Source organism: Carassius auratus, chromosome 12 (genome assembly GCF_003368295.1).
Source record: "Carassius auratus strain Wakin chromosome 12, ASM336829v1, whole genome shotgun sequence".
Taxonomy (NCBI): domain Eukaryota; kingdom Metazoa; phylum Chordata; class Actinopteri; order Cypriniformes; family Cyprinidae; genus Carassius; species Carassius auratus.
This window is the reverse complement of record NC_039254.1, coordinates 15,004,956-15,032,839: the sequence shown is the minus strand read 5'-3', so window position 1 is coordinate 15,032,839 and position 27,884 is coordinate 15,004,956. Positions and strand designations below refer to the sequence as shown.

The following is a 27,884-nucleotide window of genomic DNA, read 5'->3' as shown; positions in this document are numbered from 1 at the left end:
TGAACAAAACTGAATGATATTAGGCTCTAAAAATGCTAGGAGGAACTCATTATAGTAAGCTAGCTCAGTGCAAGTACAGTAGGCTTGCAAAGCCATAATATGACATGACGTGCCAAAAGACATCTCAATCCCTGTGAGATAACATATTCAACTTCACTTCAGTCACTCATGAATATTGAAATGACACATGGGTCCCCCTGGCCAGGTGCAGATGAGGAGAGACAAGTAGTTCAGACCTGGCCGGTCATACATGTGATATCAAAAAACCCAATGATGAATGTGTGTGTGTGTCTGTGCATTAATAACATCATCTTACACCCACTCAGATCAATGTAACGCATGCAGTAGATACGGCATGAGTTCTACACCAGTTTACCGCTTCCAGTCACCCTTTCCACAAAGATGAGCCCATTACTGATCATCATAGTCAACCTTTAAATATAATGACAATTTAAAGACATTAATATGGCTTAATTTAACACTGAATTAAAAATGAATAACAAATGAGATTTGCCTTTCCAAACACCACTAATAACGACATTACACGCTGTGCTGCAGTAATTTTCTGTCTCCAGAAGGGGAGTGATATTAAAGTAATAGTTCATCCAAAAATGAAAATTTACTCACCCTTAGGCGATCCAAGATGTAGATCAGTTGTTTCAACAGATTTGGAGAAATTTAGCATTACTAGTCCAATCAGCTGGTAAAAACACCACAATAACCCACACTCGTAACATCTAAGGAAACAAAAAGCTGCATTTGTAAGGAATACATTTATATATATTTCTTTTTCCGGTGAAAAGTCTAAATCAGGAGAGATATATGCAAGCGAAAATGAAGTGAAACAGTTCTAAACAAATATTTTGGTGGATTTTCATATTTAAGATCAACGGAGAATTGACTTTTTACTGGAGGATTTTGGACTATGGACTCTACTAAAAGCAGTTTATAGTTAAAATGCCTTGCTGGATTTATTTCTTACAAACATACAACTTTTCACTTCACAAGATGTTAATTGAAGAAATGAGGCCAAGTGGATCAATGAAGACGACATCTTGGATGACCTGAGGCTAAATGTATTTTAATTAAGACTATGTGCGAGTTTTGAAAATCCCAAGTCTGAATGTGTAAAATATTCTATAAAATGAATACAAACAACAAAAATTGGTATTAAATGTAGGTTTTATTAATGAAAAATTGCCAGATATACACCCAGTATCATCCAAGTAAATACTAAGTTCATATGTCTATATTCAAAGGTGGTAATTTAAGAGAACAATTAGATCAGGGTTGAACAGACATTTCTCCAAAGACTACACACTATACAGGTCAGTAAGCATCAGATTTGCTTAAACCAATGTTCAGTTTTGAGTTTGTTCACTTTTCAGTGACAACTGCCCAATACAACAAACGTGGTTTATTCGATTTTCAAGAAAGATCACTATTAAAACAGTTCAGGGCTGCGATTCTACTCGGGAAACCATGGCTAACATTTGAATACAATTTTTATTTGGAAACCATAAATGTTATGACATTTACCATAATGTTATGGCATTTGAGTTGGTTATTATTTGCAGAATTCTGTCCTCTTGTATTAATCCCCATGTTTATGGAAAGTTTAAGACAACACTAACCCAGGCCTGTATATTTCCACATACTGAACAGCAAGCATTAGGACGCCAAAGAGATATCATCATATCTTCCAGAAAATGAATGCCATGGAAATATTCCTGCAGTTCCACCGAACAAAAGATCTAGCCAGTGTACAAATGTTGATGTGAGGGTTTAGACTTAGTTTGTCCATTTGTTGAGATTTAACAGTTTCATGCCCTTAAATAAGATTGATCAATTTCTTCCACAGGAAAATAATATCCAGTCTCACTAAAGGCTCCCTAAAGTGCTTTAAGCAGCACACATACAGTAGTTACCAATTAGGTGCTATATACTATTATATAAAAAAAAAAATTATATAAAACAATCAGAAAAAGAAATGACAGATCATTTTTAGTAATTAACAGAAAGCATAAATGTACACAATATTTTAACTTCCTTTCAGTGCATAAATAAGACAATTAATGGACAATAATTATTGAGTTATGCATGTACGACTATATAACAATGCGTCTTTGTCCAGATAACCATAAAGGTAGAATGTAAACATGACATCAGTTCATTTATTTGTGAACAAAAGCATACTGTAATGGAGAGCACTATATATAATCCACTTTCAGTTCTTGAGGTCCGCTGAAAACCTTTTATACACCAGGAACTATTTTTTATTTGATAGGCACAAAGGCAATTTTAAACTTTGCCCGAAGACACATATTTCTATAGAGCTATGCTATTCGTGCACTTTTTGTATTTATGGGTACAAACAGAAAGCAACTTTCCTCATGTTGTGCCACTTTAAAGGTGCATGTGAACAAGAATGTTACATTGTTTTTCGTACACTTGGCGCAGTCTACAAACTGTGGTCGTTCGACATCCATCTCAACCAAGCTAATGAAACATAAAACACAAATAACACAAACAAGAGAAACGTGAAAGTTACAAAAGGACACTATTTTCTGAGGAGTTCAGTGAGACACATTGAGATGTAAATGAATGAATGTTATTCATGTAAGCATTAAGAACCAATTTATTAAAATGCTATGCCTGAGATTTAAAAAAAAAAAAAAAAAAAAGGATGCAAACAGGGTTCCCACACAATAGACCAATGAATTTCCATTCTTTTTAATTTCATTTCACTGGATACACTCAAAATGAACAATTACTAGCTGATTAAGTTTTTTGAGTTAACTAAATTAATGATACCAATAATAAAAGTGGCTTGTAGAATTTTTTGTTTAATTCTATAAGTTTTAATTCTCTAATTAATTTTTAATGACTGTGGGCACCCTGAATGTTCCTTGTTTTTGTTTTTTAAAGCTGCTAATAAACATGTAAACGACAAATGCAAAAGACACAAGTTAAACGATTACTGACAAATCATATGTTTCTATATGCAAGATGAATTATGTTAAAGTAAAAAGAAAGAGATCGACAACAAAAGAAAAAGAAAAATCTATTTCTGAGATTCAAATGTTTATGATTGAGGGTATCCTTGTTTTCCTCTTATATCGAGCAACATCCATGTCTTTTTTAGTTCCTATCACATCCTATGCTGTCACCAAATAAATGTGTACAAACAATTTAAAGAAATAACTGGACACCCAGTTAAATTAGCTCATATTCCAAAGAAAGACTGTATTATTCAAATCACAATTCAAGTTCTTTTCATTAATGGAAACTTTGGCATTTGATGTAGACAAACCTCAAGGGCTGTACAATGGAAAAACAATAAATGATCTCAACCTTACTACTCTCACTGATATTTCAGTCATATTGCATCAGTAATCACAGAACATGAACACACTCACAGAAGGTTTAATTCTTTTCAAATCACATTTTAAAAAATGAGATAAAATTCAACAGGTCTGAAACAGGCAGGGTCATAATGGCAGCATATGCAAAAGAAACATCAAATATATTTTCCTACATCAACACTCATGAAATTCATTCCTATTTTCAATTACATTGATTTAAAAAAAGGAAATGGATAAAAAGAAAAAAGAAATCCTGCAATGGCTCTGGAAACAGGAACTAATAGCAATATCAAAGGCATAATATGATGAGAGTGTTTCTTCTTTGTTAGGATAAATATACAAGTATTATAGATTCATTTACCTGAGTAGGATATCATAAACTATACAAAGCTTTTAAAAGACTAAAGCACATACATTAGAGGAAGGATTCCAAACATGTTACTCCACTGATGGTGTAGGTAGTGCAGATTAGAGAAAGGCGGGTGGACAGACGTGAAAGTGGCTACACGGTTCATACCTTCAACAACTTCATCACTCCTCCAGAATCTGATGCAGGACCTTCAGTAGGTTCTTCAGGCCGTAGATGTAACCCTGGTCAGGAACGTCACTAGTGAAGACATGTGCAAAGTCAATCATCTTCACCTCCACGTCACTGACCGTTTCCTGTCCCGCTTCGCTCTTGCTCTCCTTCCTGTCCTCTTCCAGTCTTGCGACGCTGTGGTTGCCGTTGGGCTGCTGCGAGGAGCGCCAAACGCCATTGTCCTGTTTGGCTTGGTAGTGGCTCCGGCCGCAGCCTTTCTTGTGCAGGGAGTACATGGAGAGGCTCTGATTGATGTTGTTGTTCTGCTCACAGGCCTCGGGTGCGATTGGGTTCTCCCGTACGGTCTGGGAGACGTGATTTGGCATGCTGACGCCTTCGTAGACAAAGAGCAGAGAGCTTGCATAAAAGCTGAACCGACTCTGGCCCTCAAACCATTGAAGGATCTTCTGGACTTCGAGGATGCTGGCAGTGATGGCGTCTTTGCGGAGAATGTCGCCGTTGTAGAAGAACTTGGATAAACCTGCAGGACAATGAGAATATTGTTAGAAACTGAATTGGTACACAACCGTTCAAAAGTTTGGAGTAATTAAGATTTGTATGTTGTTGAACGAAGTCTCTTATGCTCACCAAGGCTGCATTTATTTCATCCAAAACACATACAAAAAGTCTGTACTATTGTGAACATTTTTAAACAGTTTTTTTTTTTTTTTTTTTTCTGTAAAGCAAAACAAAATTTCCAGCAGCAATTACTTCAGTCTTCAGTGACAAGATCCTTCAGAAATCATTCAGTCTAAATTTTAATCAATTATTATTAATGGTCCTTATTACTATCAAAGATTGCTGCTAAATATTTTGTGGAAAGTTTTTTTTCTTCTTCAGAATACCTTGAAGAACAGAAACTGCAAAAGAACATTTATTTGAAATACTTTTTTTTTTTGTAAAATTATATAAAAAAAACTTCACTCATTTATGATTTCTTTTACGATAACCTTTTAGTGCCATGTTAAAAAGAAAATATTAAATTACAAGATTAAAGTTGTAATATTTCAAGAATGAAGCTGAAATACTATGAAAATAAAGTTTCAATACTACGAGAATAAAGTCGAAATATTGCGAGAATTTAAATAATAGAAATTCAAGTTATACGATTTTGAGAGTTAAGGCTATATTGCGCATTCAAATGGCCCGGATTGAGAGGACCAGGAGTTGTCGTCGGGCCACGGCAATAGAGAATTTAAATATAGATGTGTCCAAGTGGCCACATCATCTTACTAGGATGAGGAAGAGTCAATTTATAGGACTCACAAAAACGGCTTAATATCAAGAATATGATATTTATTAACAGACTGAATAGGAACATTTTATCTTAACTTAGACTTTGAAATATCTCCAGACGCTCCCAATCCAGGCCATTTTGCATGTGCAATAGGCTAGAATATACTGTCAGAACATGACCCTGAAGCACAAAACCAGTCTTAAGTCTCTGGGGTATATTTTTAACAATTGCCAAAAAAACATTGTATGGGTCAAAATGATCGAATTTTCTTTTATGCCAAAAATCATTAGGATATTAAGTAAAGATCATGTTCCATGATGATATTTAGTAAATTTCCTACTGTAAATATACTGAAACTTAATTTTTGATTAATAATAAGAATTGCTAAGAAATCATTTGGACAAATTTAAAGGTGATTTTCTCAGTATTTAGATTTTTTCGCACCATCATTTTCCAGATTTTCTAATTATTGTATGTCGGCCAAATATTGTCCGATCCTAAAAAAAACATACATCAATGGAAAGCTTATTTATTCAGATTTCAGAAGAAGTAGAACTCTTCATTTTAAAAAAAAAAATGGTTTTGTGGTCCAAGGTCACATATTATAACTTTATTCTCATAGCCTACTAAGTAATTTGACTTCATTCTCATAGTATTTCAACTTTATTCTATTTTGACTTTATTCACATACTATTACAACTTTAATCTCGTTATTTTAGATCGTAATTTTTTCTTTACGTGGCACTTAAATGCTGTTTTACAATTTAACAGACTTTGCTCAGCAAATTATTATTATAAATCTTAATCCAAAATTTAAAAAAAAATACATAAAAATAAGTTAAAGTAAAAAAATAAGTAAAAATACATAATACATAAAAATAAGTAAAAAAAAAAAATAAGTAAAAAAAAAATATATATATATACTTTCAGAACTGAAAATGTAAATGTTTCTTGAGTAATGGCTGCTGAAAATTCAGCTTTCTATCAAAGGAATAAATTACATTTTTAAATACACACACACAAAAAAAAAACAGTGCTTTCAAATGATTAATCATGATTAATCTCATATAAATAAAAGTTTTTGTTCACATAGTATGTGTGTGTGTGTACTGTGTATATTCATTATATTTATCTAAGATATTAACTGCAGTCTGCTATCAATGGCTCAAGCCTCAGTTACTTGGTATTCAATTATGTTTTGGATTTAGCAATGGAGGCACTGGATGAGATGCATTAAAAAAATCCTACACACAATAGCATTTTAAGTACAAAAACCAGATATGAAATCTTGAAATATATTTTCTGATCAATGTCTTGAGGCCTGGTAAATATTATCTGTCCGTGACCGACAATAAGAAGTTGGTTCATAAATTAAACACCTAGTTATCTGCTAAAAAAATAAATAAAACAAAATAAAAAGATAGAGTCTTTGATTTTAAAAGACAAATGTCAATCCAGGAAAGAATACTGTGCTCATCAAGGTGTCTTTAAGAGTATTCATCCTAGATAAATGCAACAAAAGCATGGTCTGCTTTAGGTAAGAGTGTTATGGTGTAAACAGTATGATGCTTTGACCCTGTGGTTGATCTTACCTTCCTTGATTGTGTCCTTCACGAGACCTCTTCCGTAATGCTGGTCATATGTGTCATAGCTGTCTGAGCCAACTTTATACACCTAAAAGACAGAAAGAAACATTTTAAACTAGAGTTGAATAAGAATGGTCTCTTCACAGGTCTGGCTCTCCCTCTAGAGGACATTCAAGGTGATTGCAGTATCTCCTCTGATTGAATTAATTCCAGTGGGGAAATGAAATTCAAGTTGAACTTCTGGAAAGGGTGATGAGGGAGCCAGTATAATATCGTACTGTGTAATTTGGGTTTATTTTCTGAGGGGCATTAAGTTCCTTTCTATATCATCCAAATCAACAGTGCAATTATGAGTAATGGCTCTGTTTGCTTGGTGGTTATGTAGATCGGCTCTTTTCATCCATCTGTTTTTCCGTACAGGCTGGCAGAGAGCTGAACCCCTGGGACGGCCTGAGACTGAGAATTTACATACCGTCTGCTCCCCATCAATATTTCACCAAGAAACTGGACCTCGCTGCCCTTTCTGTGTGTAATTTTAGACAACCCCAATCCTGAAGATTTCACATTTCCATTTTTTTTTATTTTTTTTTACATAGTAAAAGGTCAACCAACCATTTTCCTTAAACGACTGGACTGTGCTTCCTTTACTTAAGCTTCCCTTTGAGGCAGAGTGGTAAAAGACCTTGTAAGCATCTTGAAATAAAGTATCTAACACATAAATTTAACTCCTAAAATATGTCAAGCTCCATAAATAAGGGATAGACACTGAAAAGAAAACAACAGATGCATTGTTTCTGTTCTTATATAAAGTACTATGCAGAAGTCTTAGGCTTTTAGTTTTTTTTTCACCAACAAACAAAAAAAAATGTTATAAGACACTTATTTCTATATTTTGCTTTAGTGGGCCAGTAGGAAATATCATTTTATATTTCCAAACTTTCCTTTTGCCATTAATTATAATAATTCAGTAATCCAATAATCTAGTCTGTCTGGAATTACTTGAAGAAACAGAAAAAAAAGAAAAAAAAAAACTGAGACAAGACTAAATTCTGAAGAACTGTGTGACAAGACGCTTGAAGAAACCTTCCTACAAAGCTATCTGAAAAACTATGCGCAAGTGTTCCTAGGACAGAAGCTTTTAAATGCAAAGAGTGGTCTCAGGAAATACTGATTTGATTTAGTTAATAAATAAATAACATCTATTTCATGACATTATTTTAGTAAGCATTCTCACTTTATAGTTTTTTCTTCACACAAGTGCTTAAAACTTTTCCCAGTACTGTAGCTTTGCAGGTAGGTTTCTTCAGGTGTCTTGGAGACATTGTCATGGTTCTTCTGGATTTACTCTGTTACTCAAAGTTATTCCAGAATCCAAATTTTAAATACAAAAATACAAAAACTACACTGACAGATTAATACTACACTGAATAATTAATTTTGTATTTTTTTCTAATATTAGTGCACATTGAACTGTATTAAATTGAAAATTTTCTGTATTGGTTTTGTTTTTACACACATTTTATCTTTATTTTGAATTTTGGACATGCACAACATTTGGCTTTGTATTGTAGGGTAAACAGAAATATCCATAATAATTGATAATGTCCTAAATTCTTAATTGATAATGTAGCAGTACATTTTCCTTTTTTTATTTTATTTTATTAATTTTTTTACAGTGTATATTATACTACAGGGTTGTTGAATGCTTGATTGAGATTTTAGAAGGTAATAAATCACTCACACTCTGAACGTTCTTCTGTAGTTTCTTACTAGAAGTAGATTTAATAGCTTCAAAATTTGTGTTTCAGTATGGGTGTGTAGATTGTAGAGCAAACATCAAAGTATTGTCAAGTTTTGTTGACCACAGACCTTATTTTACTCATGATATGAAAAAGCCCATTATAAAAGCCCATAGGAAAATCTTAAGGGAACTCATGGCAAATTATTCTTTCGCATTTTGTCTTAATATCTGTACCACTCTATTAACACATGATTCACACATCTACAATCACTCTCTGTCACTCATTCTAATAACTGCATTAGAGTTTATTAATAACTGCATTATCAATGGCTCAAGCCTCTGTTACAATCTCTATAATGACATTTCGGAAACCGCAACAGAGGCTTGAGATGAGATGTGCAAGTTGCCCTACACCCAAAAGCATTTGAAGGACAAAAACCTGACAAATGCCTTAAAATACAACATTTCAAGGTGTGGTAATTGTAGTAAAAGTGGAACAATTGATGATGAGCCATTTAATTCCTTGTTAAGTTAGGTTATTGTCATTCTGCTATATGTGGAGACATAAAAAAGGAATGAAATATTGTGCCTCACAGGAACACAAAGACATAATAATAATAATAATAATAATAATAATAAAGTATGTACATGTAAATATGTTTTTGTTTTTTATTTTCTCACGGAAATCATAGGACCCTATATATGGCATACAGGCTTAGGTATATCTACATATACCCATATAACACATGCATATAATACCTATAACATATATAGGGCCCTGTGATTTCTGTGATGCAGAAAACGGACATAATTGCAGAATCCAGTCATAAAAATAGAATTAAATGTATAATGCGGTATTTCACGGAATTTGTCAAACTTTGGATGAATTACTCAAAAGTTCATGAGCATTTTAGAATTTCATTTGAGAGAAACTATATCATATTCACTCAGAAACTTAGATGATATTCACAGCAATCCTCAAAATAAAAGTTTGATTTAACTTGAAGACATTGTGCCAGAAATATATTAGCTTACTATTGTTCAGTAACTGTACTACTACTAAAAGTATTAAAACTTTATTTTTAAGAAATAATCATGAAACATTTCTTCCAGTTTGTAATTTTAAAAGTAAATCTCCATTGTTTGCCAAAAAAATAAAAAAAATAAAAATAAATTAAGTTTGTTAAATGTTTCTGATAACCAGAAAATTTTACATAACACTTAATTCATAAGGCTATTCTAAGAATCAATTTGAATAAATTAAGTTGCTTTTATGTATTCAAATAATTAGAGATGTTAAAACACAGAATTTGGTAATAATAAAACATATGGTGTGAAAAACATTTCATAGGCCCTAAATGTCATTTTTGTTACACTTTTTATAAATAGATGTGAAATTGTATAAGCTTCATGATTTGAATCAATCAGACATGCTTTGATTAATAAAATGTAATTTAACCATTTAAAAAGAAGCCTAGAAAAAATGTAAAAACAAAATCAATTAAAATAGAAAAAAATTAATTTGAAGAAAAATAAAACCGAATTTGGGAAATATACAGATTTCATAGGGCCTTACATGTATATGTAAATGGCCCATCATCAATTATTCCTTAAATTAATAATATATTGTATTACACTACAGACATTTATTTCAAAAGGTGTTTGGCTTTATTAAAGGGAAGATGCACTTACACATCTTACCTTGCTCTTGCATGCAATGCAATCAGGAATGTTTTACATTACATATTAAAATCCATGTACAAATGAAGAAAGGCAAAAAACATAAAGGCTGTTCTCAGATGACCAGCACATTTGCTCTGAAATAATAAACAATGACATGGCTCTGCGTAAGTGAAGAGTGTTGAGTAAACCTCATCCATCATGAGCTGATGATAGAGTTTAGAGGTCTCCACCCGTGTTTCTCAAGGGAGAAGCAGAGGACCCTGAGGATGCTGGGAGAGGCCACGACTTGATAAGCTCATCCTGTCTGATGGTACAGATATCCTCGCTCTCTCTCAGCTGAGGTTTGGGTTTTTACTGTCACTGTTGATCAATGTAATGCATCCTTGCTAAATTCATTATTAATGTCTTTTAAAATGGCGTGTTATGGTTCACAAATATAAAGAGAAAGCAGCAAATCAGCATATTAGAATGATTTCAGAAAGAACATCTGACACTTAAGACTGGAGTAATAATGCTTCAAATTCAGCTTTGCATCACAGGAATAAATTTTTTTTTTTTATATTTTAAAACAGATATCATTATTACATAATCTACAATGGTCATTAGCTCATTCTTCTAGTTTTTTGATGAACAAATTAAAAAAGATTTCCCTGACAGCATGACTCACCGCATGAACTTCTCTCATCTGTTCAGATTTAGAATGTGCAGCAGAGGAAGATCGAATGTTTTCAGAGACCACAGATGAAATTCTTAAACTACTTGCACAACATAGTTGATGATTTGGTGATTAATTCTTTTTGGAGATGTTACTAGAATTGCTCACCCTTTCTACATGTAATAACACAATAAACGAGAAGAGCTGTCATCATCTGCGTCAATCCCTAAAAGTTTGTCTAGCTTTTGAGAAATTACAGATAGCTCTGGAATTTTCTCTCATTTCCAAGATTGATACACATATGCATGCTGCCAGGAAAACGTATGACGAAACAGGTCAGATTGGTAGCGCAAGCTAAATGAACAGGATATGTTGTTACGCAAGACATCTGGTGCATTCAGATCTACACAGAGCATTTACAGAACATGGATATAGCAAACAGATACAGATATAAGCACTGTATGCTCATCAATAAAATAACTGACAAATAGGGATGTAACGATTCACTGAAAGCCAGTTGAAAATCAATTCAAATGTGACGATTAAAATCGGTTTCCGTTCACACAGCAGTAAGGGCAGTAACGGCAATTATATAATAAAAAAAAAAAAAAAAAAAGATTACATTTGAGATTAGTTTTTTTGTTTTTGTTTTTTTACTAGGAGCATGGATTCCTTTTTGTGGTCATTTAAAACCAATAACATTCCACTTAACTACACTTGCTGATATTATCATAATTTTTTTAACTAGGCTTCTTAACGCATGCTCCGTTTGATTAAACAGAAAGAAATGTCCCTCCCAAGCTATTCAAACAGTTCACTACAGCAGTGTTGATGAAAGTGCTGCTACTGCCTGTTGTGTCCAGGGTTCAGTTAGTGTGTGACTGTAGTGCACACAACACTGTGGCTTTAACACTGAGCTTTACCACCGAGTCTGCTCTAAAGCTGTTAATCAACCTCTTAAAACACAAGGCTCTGGCACCGGCTGTTATCATTAGATGAAATGACAGAACCGCTGAAAGAGCAAAGCCACATTCTGGATTGAAAGATCCAAAAACATATTCAAATATATTTGTTTTGAGCTGACTAATAAAAACATCTGCAGACATCTTAAGGATAGCAGTGTTTGGGTTGTATACAGGAAGTAGAGATGATTCAAAAGGGTCAGTAAAGAGTGGAACAATCACCTCTGAGCGTGTTAGGGGAGTCTTTGACACCGGCTGTCACACTTCTACCTATAGCCACACTTTAACCCCAGCAGTTCTGCTTCATATTACAAAGCATACACGACCCGCATGCAATTCGCAAGTTTCAAAATGTCAATGTGACAGCAGCTAACAACTAACCTTTGCAGCTAACACGCATTCAAAAATAGACCTATTTTTGACCTTGTTTAGATCTGCACTCTAAAAAGAACCCTTTATATCAGCCCGACTAGATGAATGTGTAGTGCTGCAACAACCAAAGGCAAAGTGAATACTATAACGACTTCGTCACAGTTTTGATAAGTTGATTCTAGTTGCCAAAAGTCAAAGCCAGTCTGTATATGTGAGTTGACAGATTTCATAGAAAAATAAAATCATGTAGTGTAGGATGGTCACAGAGTCTGATTTTTTTAGCTTCAGACTATGAATCCCATCCAGTTAGAGGATATCAAACAGGCTTGATATTTTGAGTGAGTTTTAAAATACATTATTTTCATTGTCACTAAGCTAATGTATGACAACGATGTCTTAAAAAATGCTCGGTTTAACATTTTGTGTAGTGTATTCCAGCCTTAAAAGGTTAGCTCACCCCAAAAAAAAAAAAAATTATGTCATTAATTACTCACCCTCATGTCGTTCCAAACCCATAAGAACTTGTTCATCTTGAAACACAACTTAAGTTATTACTGATGCATTCCGAGAGCTCTCTGACCCTCCCATAGACAGTAGGGCTGCACGATAAATCGCATGCGACATTTAACGTGCATCTTGTCAGTAAAACTGGTTCTGTAATCAGCAGTAAATGCCCATCACCTGCGCACTTTCACATGGTTCAGCATTTACTACACAGAGCCGTTTATCACTGATAAGCTGCCCAAAACCACAATCATATTTTGTGCACATTTTGCGCTGCTTGTCAGTGAACAACGGCTCCATGTAGTAAATGCTCCATGTGAAAGTGTGCAAGTGATGGAGATTTACTGCTGATAACAGAACCGGCTTTACTGACAAGATGTGCATTATCGCATGCAATTTATCATGCAGCTCTAATATACAGCAATGTAATTACCATGAACAAGGTCTAGAAATGTAGCAATGAGATTGGTAAAATAACCCATGTGACAACAGGGGTTCAACCGTAATTTTACAAAGCTATAAGAATAAAAAATTTTAATGCAAAGAAAACAGAAATAATGACTTCATTATAAAATTTGTCTCCGTGTCACGCTGGCACTATCTTGGAGCGTAAACAACATACGTGTGTGATGAAGCTGACACAGAACAGCATACACCATTTATGTTCAGTTTTGGGTGAACTATCTCTTTAATCAATAAAAGAGGGGGGGGTCTAATAATTCTAAGAAAAAACTTTTTCTCCTCTCAAATATTTAATATGTAAATACACACACAAACAATATATATTTTGAATATATGTACATTTATATTAACAAAATTATTTTAAAAACAAAAACATACCCTCATCCCCAGAAGCAAGAAGCCGATCTCCTCCATTAGCGGGTACTTCCTGATCTGCTGTTCCCGTTTCTCCTGTGAAGCGAAGGGGTCATAGCTCTTCTGGCCGATCTTCACGTCCATGATGCATGGCTTCTGAAACCTGCGTGTCACATCCTCCAGCTTGAGGTACAGGTCTGCGGAAAAGAGTGAACAGACATGCTGACTAAACATGCTGTACAGAATATCCACCAATCTCCTCATAGCTTCGTGCATCCATCTTTGTACCTGTGGGAGCATCTGGTGAGGACCACGTGCCATAGTACTTGGGAAGGTGAGTTTTAAGGTCTACAAGACAGGGGTCGCAGTGGTCTTCAGCACACACCTGACAAAAACAACAAGATCACTCTGTGAAATTTTTGTATTGGAATGTATACATCATTTACTATTGTAAATGTGTCGTCACTTTAGCAAAACTTGGCTACATTTTGCAGACAAGAAAAGTCTATTAGTATATGCATGCAGCACAGCTCACACAGATTCCTACATCTTTACATTTTAAAGCTTCTACTTTTTACATTATATGTATATGCATGCTCAGATACTGTGATTTCCTTCTCACATTGATAATTTCACCATTAACTCTTCACCTGAATAGTTTATGTAGCTTTATACGGTTTTATTGTAATCCAAGACCATCAAAACATAAGGGTAGACATCACCTTTTCTGTGTTTTCATGTTTGGTTCAGGAGATGAAACAACATACTTGATTTGGTAATGGCATAAAGTAAAATTGTCAACATGGCAACCACAAGGTGTTTTAGTGATGGCTCCATTTCTGAAAATTTTTAAGGCTGCAAACTATACAAATGTACCAGGTAATGCTTTTATGAAAAAGTGAACATTATTTTCACATCATCTGGGGCCGGTTGCACCAGCTAGACATAAAAAAGCTGGGTGTAATTCCTATGCTGGGCTTTGCAACATCCAGCTTTACGATAAATATTTACACCTGTTGCACAACGATCAGGAGCAACTATGTCCAGTGCAGACAAGGCGCATCCATGCGACACATTCTCCCGCATCTATCGGAGATGACGTTCACGCCACAATGACTAATATAGAACTGAATTGCTTAAGACATCATAACCAGTGAAGCCACCGCGCCATGATTTCATTGAGTAAACATTTCCTAACAAGTCTGCATTTTTAAATCTGAAGTCTCTCACATTCCCATGGCGGATTTAATTAGGGTTAAGTAAAATATAATACATGTAATATAATGGTTCTCTCTAGAGTTATTTTTTATAGCCGACTATCAAGTTTATGTACAATTAATGTCTTAAATGCGACTTTACATGACATTGTTTTTTACTGGTGTCTTTCTGTGGCAGAAAACACGTTTATAGTTTGTATTTTGTGAAAATATTTAAAAGCAAAATTTGAAAGTTGACCATTTATTTCTGATTAAAAGTAACAAAACACAACACTCATTGCAATTATTGGATGGCAAGCACGTTACAAATAATGAATGCAATTAAAGTAATTACATATTTCCAAGCATTTACACTGTCCAAGATGTTTCTTTTAATAATCCCAGTTCATATATAACATTTTACTGCATAATTATTAAGCTACATGACTTACAGGAATAGATTTTGTATTCAATTACTGTCAACAGTGTGGTAGGCTACATCGAGCTTTGCGATTATTTAATATCCTGCCCAAAAAGACAAGTCCATAAGCATTACAGTTCACATCTGCAGTAAGAATAACAGACGTGAATCCTGAAAACAAATAATGTCCGAGCAAATCATGACTTTTCACTTTACACCTACCTCTGACTAGGCGCAAGATTTAGTCTCAGACATAGCACTACACAGAGATGGCGCAACGGGTATAAATTCTATGCACAACTTAAAGTGCATTTTACGTCCAGCCTAGTCTTACGACCGGGTGTACGTCCAGCTGGTGCAACCTGCCCCAGGACTATAAGCAAACTATGAAATAACTAATGATAAATATAATAATTAATATTAATTTATTAATTTACAAAGTATGGTTCATTCAGTACTGTTAAAGATTTTATTTTTTAAAGAGTAAATCACGGTTTCCATTTAAAAAAAACTAAAAACAATTCATTAATCTGTATACGCCAGTGTGGTCCAACCTAGCTATCTGTATTGGTAAAATCCATTATCGGTCAACCTCTAATGTGCATGTTTTCTGATATGATGGTAACCATATTTTAGCCACATGTAACTAGCCAATATGACTCACATTCGCCTACTTTTTGTTTTGTTTTGTTTTAATGCCTCAGAGTGGCAACCATCAGTGTTCAGAAAATATACATTAATCTAATTTTAATGAGATTTTGGAATACACTTTAAAAATATCCTCTAAACACATCAATCTTAAACTATCCTGCGCTATATCCGGTTTCCCGCTTTATAATTTTCTCTGTATACTGTAAGAATTTTGTGTTGCCAGGATTTTCCTTGAAAATATATGATACCAAGTGCTCACAAACTCAATTATTGGGAATACAGTCGATTACAGCCCCACTGTAATTGTATCATATCATACGTCAGCTTTATATCAGCTACCTTGCTGTGTAAGATATCGGCACTAGACACCAAAAAAATAAATAAATTATATATATATATATATATATATATATATATATATATATATATATATATATATATATATATATATATATTAGGGATGTCAAATTTCGATTATTTCCATGATCGATCGTAGTTTAAATTAACGATCAATTAATCGATTAATCGTTAACCATAATACTGCAAAATGCGTCTATTGCAGGCACGCAGTCAGCGGTATGACAGGATGTGCAAAAGCCACACACACACACAAAACGCTTTCTCACTTGAATTAAAGAGGTTTTAGTCTGAATAAAATGCTAGTAGCAGGATTATAAAATGAATAGATGCGATTATGATCATTTGATAAAATGAAGAGAGCGCGCCATAGGCCTACTTTTGAGGTCATTTTACTTTGTTGACAGTTTCCAATCCCGCACGGAGAACGCTGAATGCGCCTCTTTAAATGGTTTTGTGGTGCTCGTTGTTGTATTTTAAAGCACAATTGCAATGTTTTCAACTGACATTATTGTATAAAATTATCCGAAATGTGGAGCGCGTGTGACTGCGCTGCACATTAAGTGAACTACATCGGCGCTGCTGCACCAAAACACAGTTGCTCACATTAATTTGATCCTGCTGGATTCTGTCCTAGAAAATGTCAGATTTTTAAAAATCCGGCATTCAGCGCATTAGATCGTGACAGTGCATACGTGCAGACGAGGATGAGCGAGCGCGGCTTTGGCTAGATTTATTTGGAGGTTATTGCTCATGTCTCATTCGGCACAAATCGAAATGTTTCCATATTCGCAATGTATTTGAATGTTAAACTATTATTTATAATGTAAACTAGGCTTGTCACTTAACACGCATTCGCATATAGACGGAAAAGATGATCCTCTTCATATGAGCAAAAACGTCCTTGGCATAACAGCAGAGTGGACCGGTATACTACGGTCGATTTAAACTGACCAGTGTAACCTTTTAATGTTTAGTTGACATTTTATTTTGATAATGAACAGACTGCGATGTAAGTTTGAATCGCTAGAATATACGTGTGCAGCAGGCTCCGGGGCGATCGAAACAGCTGAGACATTAAAAAAATATATATATTTTCCGCAAAAGTGTTTACTTTCATTTGTGCACACCCACAATAAAAACAGAAGATTTGTGCTCTTGTAAAATAAAGCAAACAAACAGAATGCGTTGTCATCCTTTTTTTTTTTTTTGTGAACTTATGGAGCGCCCACACTTCTGTTTTAAATCCGTTAATCTTAATTAGCCTATTTAAGTCGGATATATTTCGCATAGCCTATTAAAAAAAAAAAAAAAAAAACATGAAAACAAATTGTTATTTTTATGTTGGGCCTATTACTTAGTAGGCTATAAATTTTCCTTAAAGCATCCCATTTTGTCCCAGGGCTTAGAACCTGTGCCCTAGTCAGGTCCATGCAGAAACTTGTGAACGATGCTCGGCGTCACCGTTTAGTGACAGCAGTGAATGCTCCGGGAATGTGTCGGTCACAGCGCCTATTAATCGCTGTTTTGAATCCAGCAATTATTTATTTAGAAATGATAAGATCTGATTATGACAAGTGTGGTATAAAAGCTTTGTTTATTAGAGGAATAATAGGTTAACTGGAAAATGTTAGATCGCGACCATGCTTTTGGACCCCATAGTCTTCATTTACGCGGCTTTGTTCTGGTTTGCCGGTTGGTCAAGAATTTCCACAAATTCAGTATATTTAGGCATCGTTTCTTTTCCTAAATCTTCATAGTCTAACCCTCTAATTTCCCAGGTTTATTTTATTATCTTTCGCTTTTAATAACTGTTTTCGCATCTCTTACTGTGGTAAACATGGGAAGGGAAATTAAAGATTTCATGAATTAAGAATTCGTTCGATTTATTAATTTGTTCCCTTATTTCACTTAAATCATGGGTTATTTAGGGAACAAAATTAATGAAACATGGACAATTGCCACATTAATAATTCGTAGGAATGAATTAACAAGTTGTAGGAATGAATAGACTACCTGTCCTGTCACTGTGTCCCGCAGCCCTGCAAAGCGCACGATATAAAACAGTTATCTGATGAAATGATTAGTAACTACATTTCTATTGCATTTAATGTTGAAGAACTTTTATGTTGTTTCTATTTTAATGTACTTTAAAGTTTAAATCACATTAAAAGCTTAATTTGTACATTGTGAATGAATGATGATGCTTTTATATATCGTCACCGTCACTCACAGCCGCTCGCACGTGTTGAGTGCGCATGAGCCGCACGCAGCCCAACATTGAATCGGTTAACCGACCATCGATAGCCTTAATCGATTGCATCTCTTATCGACAATTAATCGATCATCGATTAATCGTTGACATCCCTAATATATATATATATATATATATATATATATATATATATATATATATATATATATATATATATGTAAAACCGAAAATTCTGGATCCACTTGGTTTATTGTTTTATTAAATAAAACAAAGGTATTTATTTTAATAACTCAATTTTAATGATACTGAATTATAAAAAACTAAAAATTTTTACTTAAAGTAACAATAAAATTGGATAGAATTTATATTTATAACACATTAAAATATGGCAATGTCAGTGTGGTATCAGTGTGGTATGAGAACAGCTCCAGTCACTTAGCTGAGCACATCTCAGAGTCTGCTCTTCCCTCTCTGCAGGACATCTACCTCAAACGCTGCAAAGGCAGAGCTGTTAAAATCCATCTAAAACTCCAACCATCCTAGTAACTTACTTTTAACTTTGCTGCCATCTGGTAAGTGCTTCCATAGCCTGATGGCAAAAACTGAGCAACTTAGGGGTTTCTTCCCCAAGGCCATCAGGCTCCTAAACTCAAAACCATCCTCTTAAAATCCACTTGTCTCCACTTTATATTCACTTAATCAGTAAGATATTCATCATTCTCTACCTCACACTGACATACTGACAGTGTCACAACCCGTTTACACATTTGCCTTTTGTACAACCCTGTGTATCTTAATATTTAAGACTATAGTATACTTCCATGCACATTTTCTATTCTATAATTTAATTTTACAGTATCTTTTTATATGTATTTTATTCTTATTTGTATCGTTTACTTTTATTTGATTCTTTCAAACCTTTAAAGCGCTTTGGATGGCCATGTGGTCTGTTGAAAGCGCTATATAAATGCAGTCCATTTACCATTTACCATTTATGTATATTTTCATCCGTGTTGTATTCTTTAATAATTGCATTGTCCATGCAGCAGACCTGACTCACATTTCACTGCTGGTTATATATGCTCAATATAATAGTGTATGTGACGAATAAAAATCTTGAATCTAGTCTTAATTAAAACCTTTAAATAATAATATTATGGTTGTTAACAGTTAATGTACTCTGAATTAACATAAACTAAAGGTGAACATCTGTATTCTCATTTACTAACATTAGGAAAGAAGAAAACTGCATTTCTTTTAGAAAATTACTAGTTAAGTTGTCCAAAGTAATTTAATGATACCATTAACAGCGTTATTCAAACAGACCTTTTCACTGACGTAATGAATCAATTACATGCACTTGCTAACCTGTTCCATTTACGTGTTCTCCGTATGCTAAAGAGGAGTCTCAACTAGCCTCTGAAGGAAGTGACTTGGAAGGATCAGTCCTACCAAGGAAGTATCCTTGACATTGAGAAACGCCTAATGAATTGTTCATGTTAGTTAATAGGCTACATATTAATACTTAGTTATAAGGATGTATTCACACCAGTCTTGTTTGTTTCGATTGAATCTAACTCAAGTTCCTTTCCCCTCTTGGTGCGGATCTTTTGGGCAGGTGTGAATATAAGGTGTTTGAACACAGTTGTGTGGCCACAGTGTGTGAAAACAACCAGCCTCTTGGCTCTCTGTAAGGCTAATGTTGCTAAAGCTACCATCATCTGGTTTTCACTATGCTGCTTTCACGTGCTACTAGAATGATTGTAAATAGAAATGTGGTGGTTAAAATTGCATATGGAAGGAAAGTGAGGTCAGTTACATGGTCACCATGAGTTAAACCTGTGTACGCAAATAAAATTAACCCTTTACAATTCCGAACAATATATTATTCCTTTATGAGCAAATATGAGGGCGTACCAGAGCAAGTGAACAAGTGAGCTAGTTTGAATACACCCTAACACTAACTAATGGAATCTTATTGTAAAGCGTTACCTTGATATATTATATATAACTATATTATTTTATTTTATTTTTTTCAGTTCCATGCAACAGAATAATTTAAACTAATTATCCAAATGTATAATCCTACAAAGCTATTTTTATCAGTGAGCAGAGCACAATAGGAACAAATATAGGTGCATCTCAATGATTGATGATTTCAGCTCACATTTAACAAAAACCCACCAATTCACTGTCAACTAATTAGAATATGATGACATGCCAATACGCTAATCAACTCAAAACACCTGCAAAGGTTTCCTGAGCCTTCAAAATGATCTCTCAGTTTGGTTCACTAGGCTACACGGTCATGGGGAAGAAGGGTAAGCCACAAACATTCATTGCCAAAGAAGCTGGCTGTTCACAGAGTGCTCTATCCAAGCATGCTAACAAAGTTGGGTGGTAGGAAAAAGTGTTGAAGAAAAAGATACGCAACCAACCGAGAGGACCACAGCCTTATGAGTATTGTCACGCAAAATCGATTCAAGACTTTAAGTTAATTTCACAAGGAATGGACTGAGGTTGGGGTCAAGGCATACAGACGTCTCAAGGAATTTGGCTAGTTACGCCACTCCTGAACCACAGACAACGTCAGAGGCATCTTACGTGGGAAAAGAAGGACTGGACTGTTGCCAAGTGGTCCAAAGTCCTCTTTTCAGATGAGAGCAAGTTTTGAATTTCATTTGGAAACCAAGGTCCTAGGGTCTGGAGGAAGGGTGAAGAATCTCATAGCCGAAGTTGCTTGAAGTCCAGTGTTAAGTTTCCATGGTCTGTGATGATTTGGGGTGCAATGTCATCTGCTGGTGTTGGTCCATTCTGTTTTTTGAAAACCAAAGTCACTGCACCAGTTTACAAAAAAAATTGAGCACTTCATGCTTCCTTCTGCTGACCAGCTTTTTGAAGATGCTGATTTCATTTTTTGTAATCTGCAGAGTTTAGACTTAAATTATGAGACTACAGTGTTTCCCATACATTGAGTATGGGTGTTTTTATATCACTGTATTTCTGAAGGAAACCAACTGTCTTCAGAAAAATGGATGTCATTTTCATTTAATCTTGCATCTAATGTCTGATAAAGCATTTTTTTTTTTTTTCGAGCAGAGCACTGCTGTGTGTACAGAGGTTACCAGGGAAACCTTGATCTCTACCACTCCAACAGCGACTCCTGCTGGCAGAGAATAAGTTTGCATATATATGCCGCCTGGGAAACGAGAAGGGTATAACTGCAGCCTGTAGATCTCCAAATAGGGGCGGGAACTCCAAAATGGGGTGGGAGCTCCAAAATAGGGCATGCCTTCCTCCCATTGAGAGACAGGCGCATGGCACCGATGCACAATATTTCCCCCAATCCACTTCAGTCCAAACTCCACTCCAAAACTGATTCTGAAATGTTTATTGGTTGTGTCAGTTGAGCCCCTTTCACACTGCACGTCCGACCCGGCAAATTTCCAGAACTAGCCGGCTCGCTTTCTGTGTGAAAGCAACCACGTCCCGGGATTGATTACGCCATTAAACCGGGTCGGGGACCTAGTAACATAACCGGGTTCAACCCGGGACGAGCGCTGTTTGAACAAAAGCCAGATCTAATGCCGTGTCGAAGTGATGACGCACGTTATCGCGTGACTCTTTTACTGGCTGTTTTCAGAAAGATCAACGTTCGCGATGAAAAATATGTGCAAACTGTAATGAAGCAGAGATCAGTTTGTTCCACGCTGACGCCGAGATCGTTCACTTGCTTCAGTGATAGTATAGCATGGCTAGCGTTTTTGACTCGTACATTAAACGTCACGCCCTGATGTCATGTGCCATTACGGGATCTTTACGGGTTGTGTGTGAAAGCACGCACATATCCCGGGTAATCACTGGCAATGTGAAAGTGCAAAATCTTGCGACCCGTGAACAATTGCCGGAACACTTTACCCGTGTATTTGCCGGAATGGCAGTGTGAAAGGGTTTTTAAAGTGTTTCCTAAACTATGCAACAAAAAAATGCTAACCCCTAAACCTTCCCCACACCTTACCTGAACCACTGAAATTGACTGAATGGCAGGATTGGCGCTGAATTAGGGATGCACCGAAATTTCGGCCACCGAAAATTTTCGGCCGAAAATGGCCTTTTCGGTTTTCGGCCGATAGACTTTTATCACCGAAACAACACGGCCGAAATGTTGTGATGACGCAAACAGAAACCGCGACCTGCACGTGCACCTGCATAGCAAAGACCACGAGCTCCCCGCGACATTCACTTAACATCAGTGAGAACATTCTCTCTCTTCGTATTCCTTTATTCGCAGCACTAAAGCGTCTCCTAACAAAGAGATTAAGACGGACCACGAAGTAAAAACAAAGAAAAGTACAGTCTTATAAAGTCTGTGAGCACACGTCTCACTGAGATCTTTTCGGATCCTCTGCACTTCATCGCGAATGTGCTTGATCCGCGTTATAATGACCATTATTTGGATGCGGAAATAAGGCAGCGCGCACGAGAAATGATCCAGGCCGCGCTGGATGCGGAGAACCCGCATGGAGACGGAGAAGCGCCAAGCGCAGGAGACACATCAGAGCGCAGAAAAGACTCGTCTCTGCACCAGATGAGTGGCATGCACCATCGTTGTCTGATATGTTCAGTGGAATTATGCAAGAAAGTGCCTCAAATAATAATAATAGGTTGGCTATTTTGTTCTTATACACACACACAAACATATATACATACATAACATCAGACTGTAGCCATATTTATGCTAGATTTTCTGCTAGATTTCTGCTTTAATTTGATAAAAATGTTCATTTATGCCCTGGCCCTATTTAAATACACTTTCTCAAATATTTCTCAAATGTCAGGCAGATGACAAGCTCAACTGCTCAACAGCTAGATGGTTATCTGTCTGAAGTCCCCATCCCCAGAAGTGATAACAGTCTTGCCAACTGGAGAAGTAATGCACTTTCTAGTCCTACATAGAAAAATTTCAAATGCACTTCACCTAAATGCACTTTGTTTTTATGAGAGAACTGTTCATTTTAAAACCTTTCTGCAGGCCAGTAGGCCTGTACATTATTATTAAATATACACATGAGTGGGATAAATTTTTAGTTTGAATTTTATTTTATACTGTGCATTGTTGCAATGTGCTTAATAAATATTTACATCATTTGTAATTATGTATTTTTATGTTTTTTTTTTATAAGTTATGTAATTGTAATTATCTTTGTAACTTTAATATTAATTTATGCAATTGCAATGTCTTAATTTTAGTAAAGTTACACGGTCATAGCAATTAATGCAATGGTACTAATAATTGGCATAATTTATTTCGGTGTTTTCAGTTTCGGTTTTCGGCCTTGGTTTTCTCTTTTTCGGTTTTCGGTTTCGGCCAAGAATTTTCATTTCGGTGCATCCCTACGCTGAATAGTTAGGTAAAGAAAGTTCAGGAGGTAAAAAGTTAATAAGATAATGTGATATGTGGACAAAGGCACATTTTTCGTGCCCCGGGACGACCCCGTTGCTTGGAATAAAGCAATAGAGTAAAATATTTCCCCTCCGATGGGTATAGCTCCTGAGTGATTCCCGTTTACATCATGAAGCAGAGGTTCAGACTTGGGTCCAAACACCACTGGCCACAAGCTTTGGCTTCTGCTCTCATAGAGAATATTTTTTTATATAGCATATTTTATTTTAGATGAACTAGAAACAATGTTTAATTTATAAAGTTTTATTTTGAAATGCAAGTCAGTAACAATTGGCTGAAGCCACAGCCAATGATGAAAGTCTTTGCGAAAGGAGACCCCGCCCCATTTTGGAGGTTCTGCCCAATTTTGGAGTTCACGCCCCATTTTGGAGATCTCCGGTCTGTTATACCCACTTGTGGGAAACACTATGGTACAAATAAATTCAGTTTCATTGCAATTTATGTTATAATGTTAGTTTAAATAACAATAAAAACAATAATACATATGCACTTATCTGCACATAGTAAATGCAGTTATTTTTAAGCAGTTTTTCACATCCTATCTAAAAGGTGATTTAGCCCCAAAAAAATCTTACCACTTAAATGAACTTAATATCTCTTGCAATATCTGTGCGTGCAAAAGTTCTGTGCAATCCTCTTGTTCAACATTCCTCTGGGTCTTAATCCAACTCAAACTGATGTGTCAATATTGACTAAATTGTAAAATTCACCTGGAGTTGGAAAATGAGCCTATTCTCAAAAACAGTGGAGTGTTCCTTTAACCAGTCTTGAAGCCAAAACATCCCAGTAATGCTCACCATACTGTAGAACTGCATCTCTCTGGGTCCTCTTGGAGGAGGCTGCAGCTGTTTCAGGACCGTACCATCAGGATGTTGCAAGATACCTGTAATTAGAAAAAAAACAACCCATAATCACAGTGCAAATGTCAAACAACAAGCCCACACTAACATTTTGTAAATAGGCATTGATTTATACAGATGAATAAACACTCCTATCCACTGAGTTAAATGACGGTCTGTGAATAGGCCCTTTTGAATCTGATGCGAGGGGAAATCACAGCAGTGTGTGTAATGACATCACAGGTTGGCCTATATGGTGCTGAGAACTAGGCTGGCAGGGCTTAGAGATTACGGTCAAAGACTGTGAAGCTCTGGATTTAGGTCAGGCTCCCCCTCTTTAAAAACAGCTATTTTAAAATCTATTCACATCATTGGTATACAAAAGGAAACATGACCAGGATGAATGTATGAAAACAAACATGATATACCACAAGGAATTTGCTACCACAGACACTATTTAAATAAAGCATTTATTGAAATGAATTCCATACATCTCATTTACCTGAAGGAGCAATTCTTCCAGTGACTCACAGTACATCTAGTTTAAACATTCACACTCTATTGTCTACACCCTAAATAAACAAATACATGTTTTTGTCATTGTAATAACACTATCATGACAATCAAACATTTCCCTCTAATTGCAATGCATCTGGACGCTTTATTATTCAGTTTGTTTGTTATTTTATAATCCTGAATGATTATGCACATTCATAAAAAAAAAGAAAAAAAATTACTATGACACATTTACTATGAAAAAAAAACACGTTTATGAGGATCAAATTAAATAATGGAATAAAATAAATAAAAAAATACAGTAATAAAAATTATTCAGTCCACACCTTTTCATTAAAAGCAGCATAAATTATGCCAAAAACATAAGTGCAATATGTACAAAAACAAAAAAAGTATATATATAATATATATATATATATATATATATATATATATATATATATATATAAAATATATGACAGTGTATTACAGGTTTTTTACAAGTTATGGTAATACACTTAAATACTGCCACATTGCAGCAAAAAACCTTAATAGTCCTAAAAATAGATAATAATATGCAGAATAACATTATGTGCTGCCCAAGCAAATGGGTGACAGGCTCTGTGAGGATCATCCAAAAATATTATTGCAGTAATAAAGAACTACAGCGGACGCAAATGCAAGTCAAAAATTCCCTGCGTTTTACCACATTGGTCAAATTCTGTTTAAAACTGCGTTATCACTGACTCACTATATGGATTATACATATAGAACTGTTTTCGCATGTCAGCAGAGAAATCCAACCGAGTCAGCAACAAAACCTGTCAGCCCATTCAACTTTTTCCTCTTAAATCTGTAGCGCATCAAGATAATTACTAATCAGAGACCAAGGCTAGTTTTCACATGAGCTTATGTCAGTAATATTTAAAGTCAACTCTAAATAAACAATTACTTGTTTTCACAGTATTTTTATATGATTGTTTCAAGCAACTAATGAAAAATTATATTTGAAAATCCAATATGAATAGATGTTGTGTAAAAAAGCCATGCATTCAGGTACAATTCAACATTAAAACTAAAACAGATTTTTAACTGAAACGGTTTGTCTATTAATTTTGAATGAAATGTTAGCATTGGGGCTATTTACATGGCAAACACAAGGTCAGCACAATTATCCATAAAATGCAAAATAAAATATAAAATACATTCAGGTGACAAATTACAGAATATTCCACTTAAACACATTTCTGAATAAAAACGTTTTCAGCCAGTATTATGACAATTACAGTCCACTGAAACGGTTAGGATGAGAGTATTTACTTAAATTCCCATCATATTTCACGTTTTTATCATTATTATTCATTTATTTATTTTTTTTGTGTGTGAATTTTCATAAAATTTTGCAATCAGAATATTTGCTAGCCAAAAGAGCATTTTAAAAGCTACATTTAAATGCTTTCATGTATAAAGAAGTATTTATATTTTTACATAGGTTAAGTTACATGTTAGCTTTTCTTTCCTAATGTTGACAATTCTTCATAATTATTTTACGGTGTAAATTTCACTGAAAAAAAAAACGACAGTAAGTAACATTTATATTTTTAATTTGACATTATTTCTAAATGGCACATTATACATTTAGTTTTCTGCTTCATAATTGCTTTACGGTTTCATTTGAACTAAAAGGCATATGAAAGACTTTTTAATGACAAGTCCCATGGTGACATCTCACCCCATACAGTGTGACAGACAGCATGTAGTCTTGCAATCCGCCGGATCTTGTCCGTAGATAAAAACGGTAACGTAGTATTTAAAGGACAGCTTTACACAGAGAAAACCTAAAAGTATACGCATATGCTGTATAAAAACTGCCCCCTGAGAAATGTTCACTGAGGTAAAAATTAAGACCGCTAGCCCCATACACAATTCTAAACGACAGACTCCTGGTTCAAATGAAAAGGAATGACATCAAATGTGTACTGACCCACTTTATCAACGCCGTACTTGTGTCCGGCCACTTGATGAGAGAGCGGCACGCAGCCGTTCAGGTGAGCGCTCTGCCCGCCCTCCGGTAAACATGAGCCGCGGGTCATTAACGGACGCGCGAGCTCCAGCCTCCCCAGCGCCACAGACGAGTCCATTATGATGCTGAGCTGACACTCACGCCGAATACTTCACTGCAGTGGCTCGTTATTTCTCTGAACTACTGTCCTCCACGCAAGAATTCACATATTGAACGCACGCCCTCGACGCGTCATCCTGATGTGTGTGACCGATAGCGTGCCATCAGTCACGGCGCCCACGCTCGCGACCATATAACGAGCTTTTCACCTGGGCCACATCCCACTTCCTGACTTCAGAGATGTTTACACTCCTCCCGCGGTAATTGGTATGAGATGGTAGATAAGGAACGAGCGGAGCACAAAGATTGACGCGATATTCTGACGGAGTGAATCATATCGCACGCAACCTCGCAGTAGTAAGAACGCTTCGCTGTTTGTTTCCGCCCCGAGAGACCCAGCGTGTGACGTCACGACGCACAGCGAGCGCAAACGTCACGGAATGCGTCGAGCTATATTATTATTATATATTATAATATATTATAATTCCTCATGTAAGGTCTACATTGGGAATCATTTCCTAAATGTAAAAAGCTTAGGAGCAAAAACATGAACTCTTAACAGTAAAAATGTTTCTATGAATGGCAGGCTCGCCTCTAAATACTTCCGGGTAGGTGTAATCTAC

At 35.4% G+C, this 27,884-nt stretch overlaps 1 protein-coding gene across 1 annotated transcript; it reads right to left on the bottom strand.

Moving 5' to 3' along the window:
- Positions 1 to 1,164: 1,164 nt before the first annotated feature.
- LOC113111942 (inositol polyphosphate multikinase-like) lies at positions 1,165 to 27,672 on the bottom strand. The gene is made up of 6 exons (XM_026277211.1): positions 27,124 to 27,672; positions 24,603 to 24,688; positions 13,790 to 13,886; positions 13,526 to 13,698; positions 6,775 to 6,856; positions 1,165 to 4,426 (listed from the first exon to the last, which is right to left on the bottom strand). Exons 1-6 carry the CDS (start codon positions 27,278 to 27,280, stop codon positions 3,897 to 3,899), a joined length of 1,125 nt encoding a protein of 374 aa, XP_026132996.1. The 5' UTR covers positions 27,281 to 27,672; the 3' UTR covers positions 1,165 to 3,896.
- Between the last annotated feature and the right edge of the window lie 212 nt (positions 27,673 to 27,884).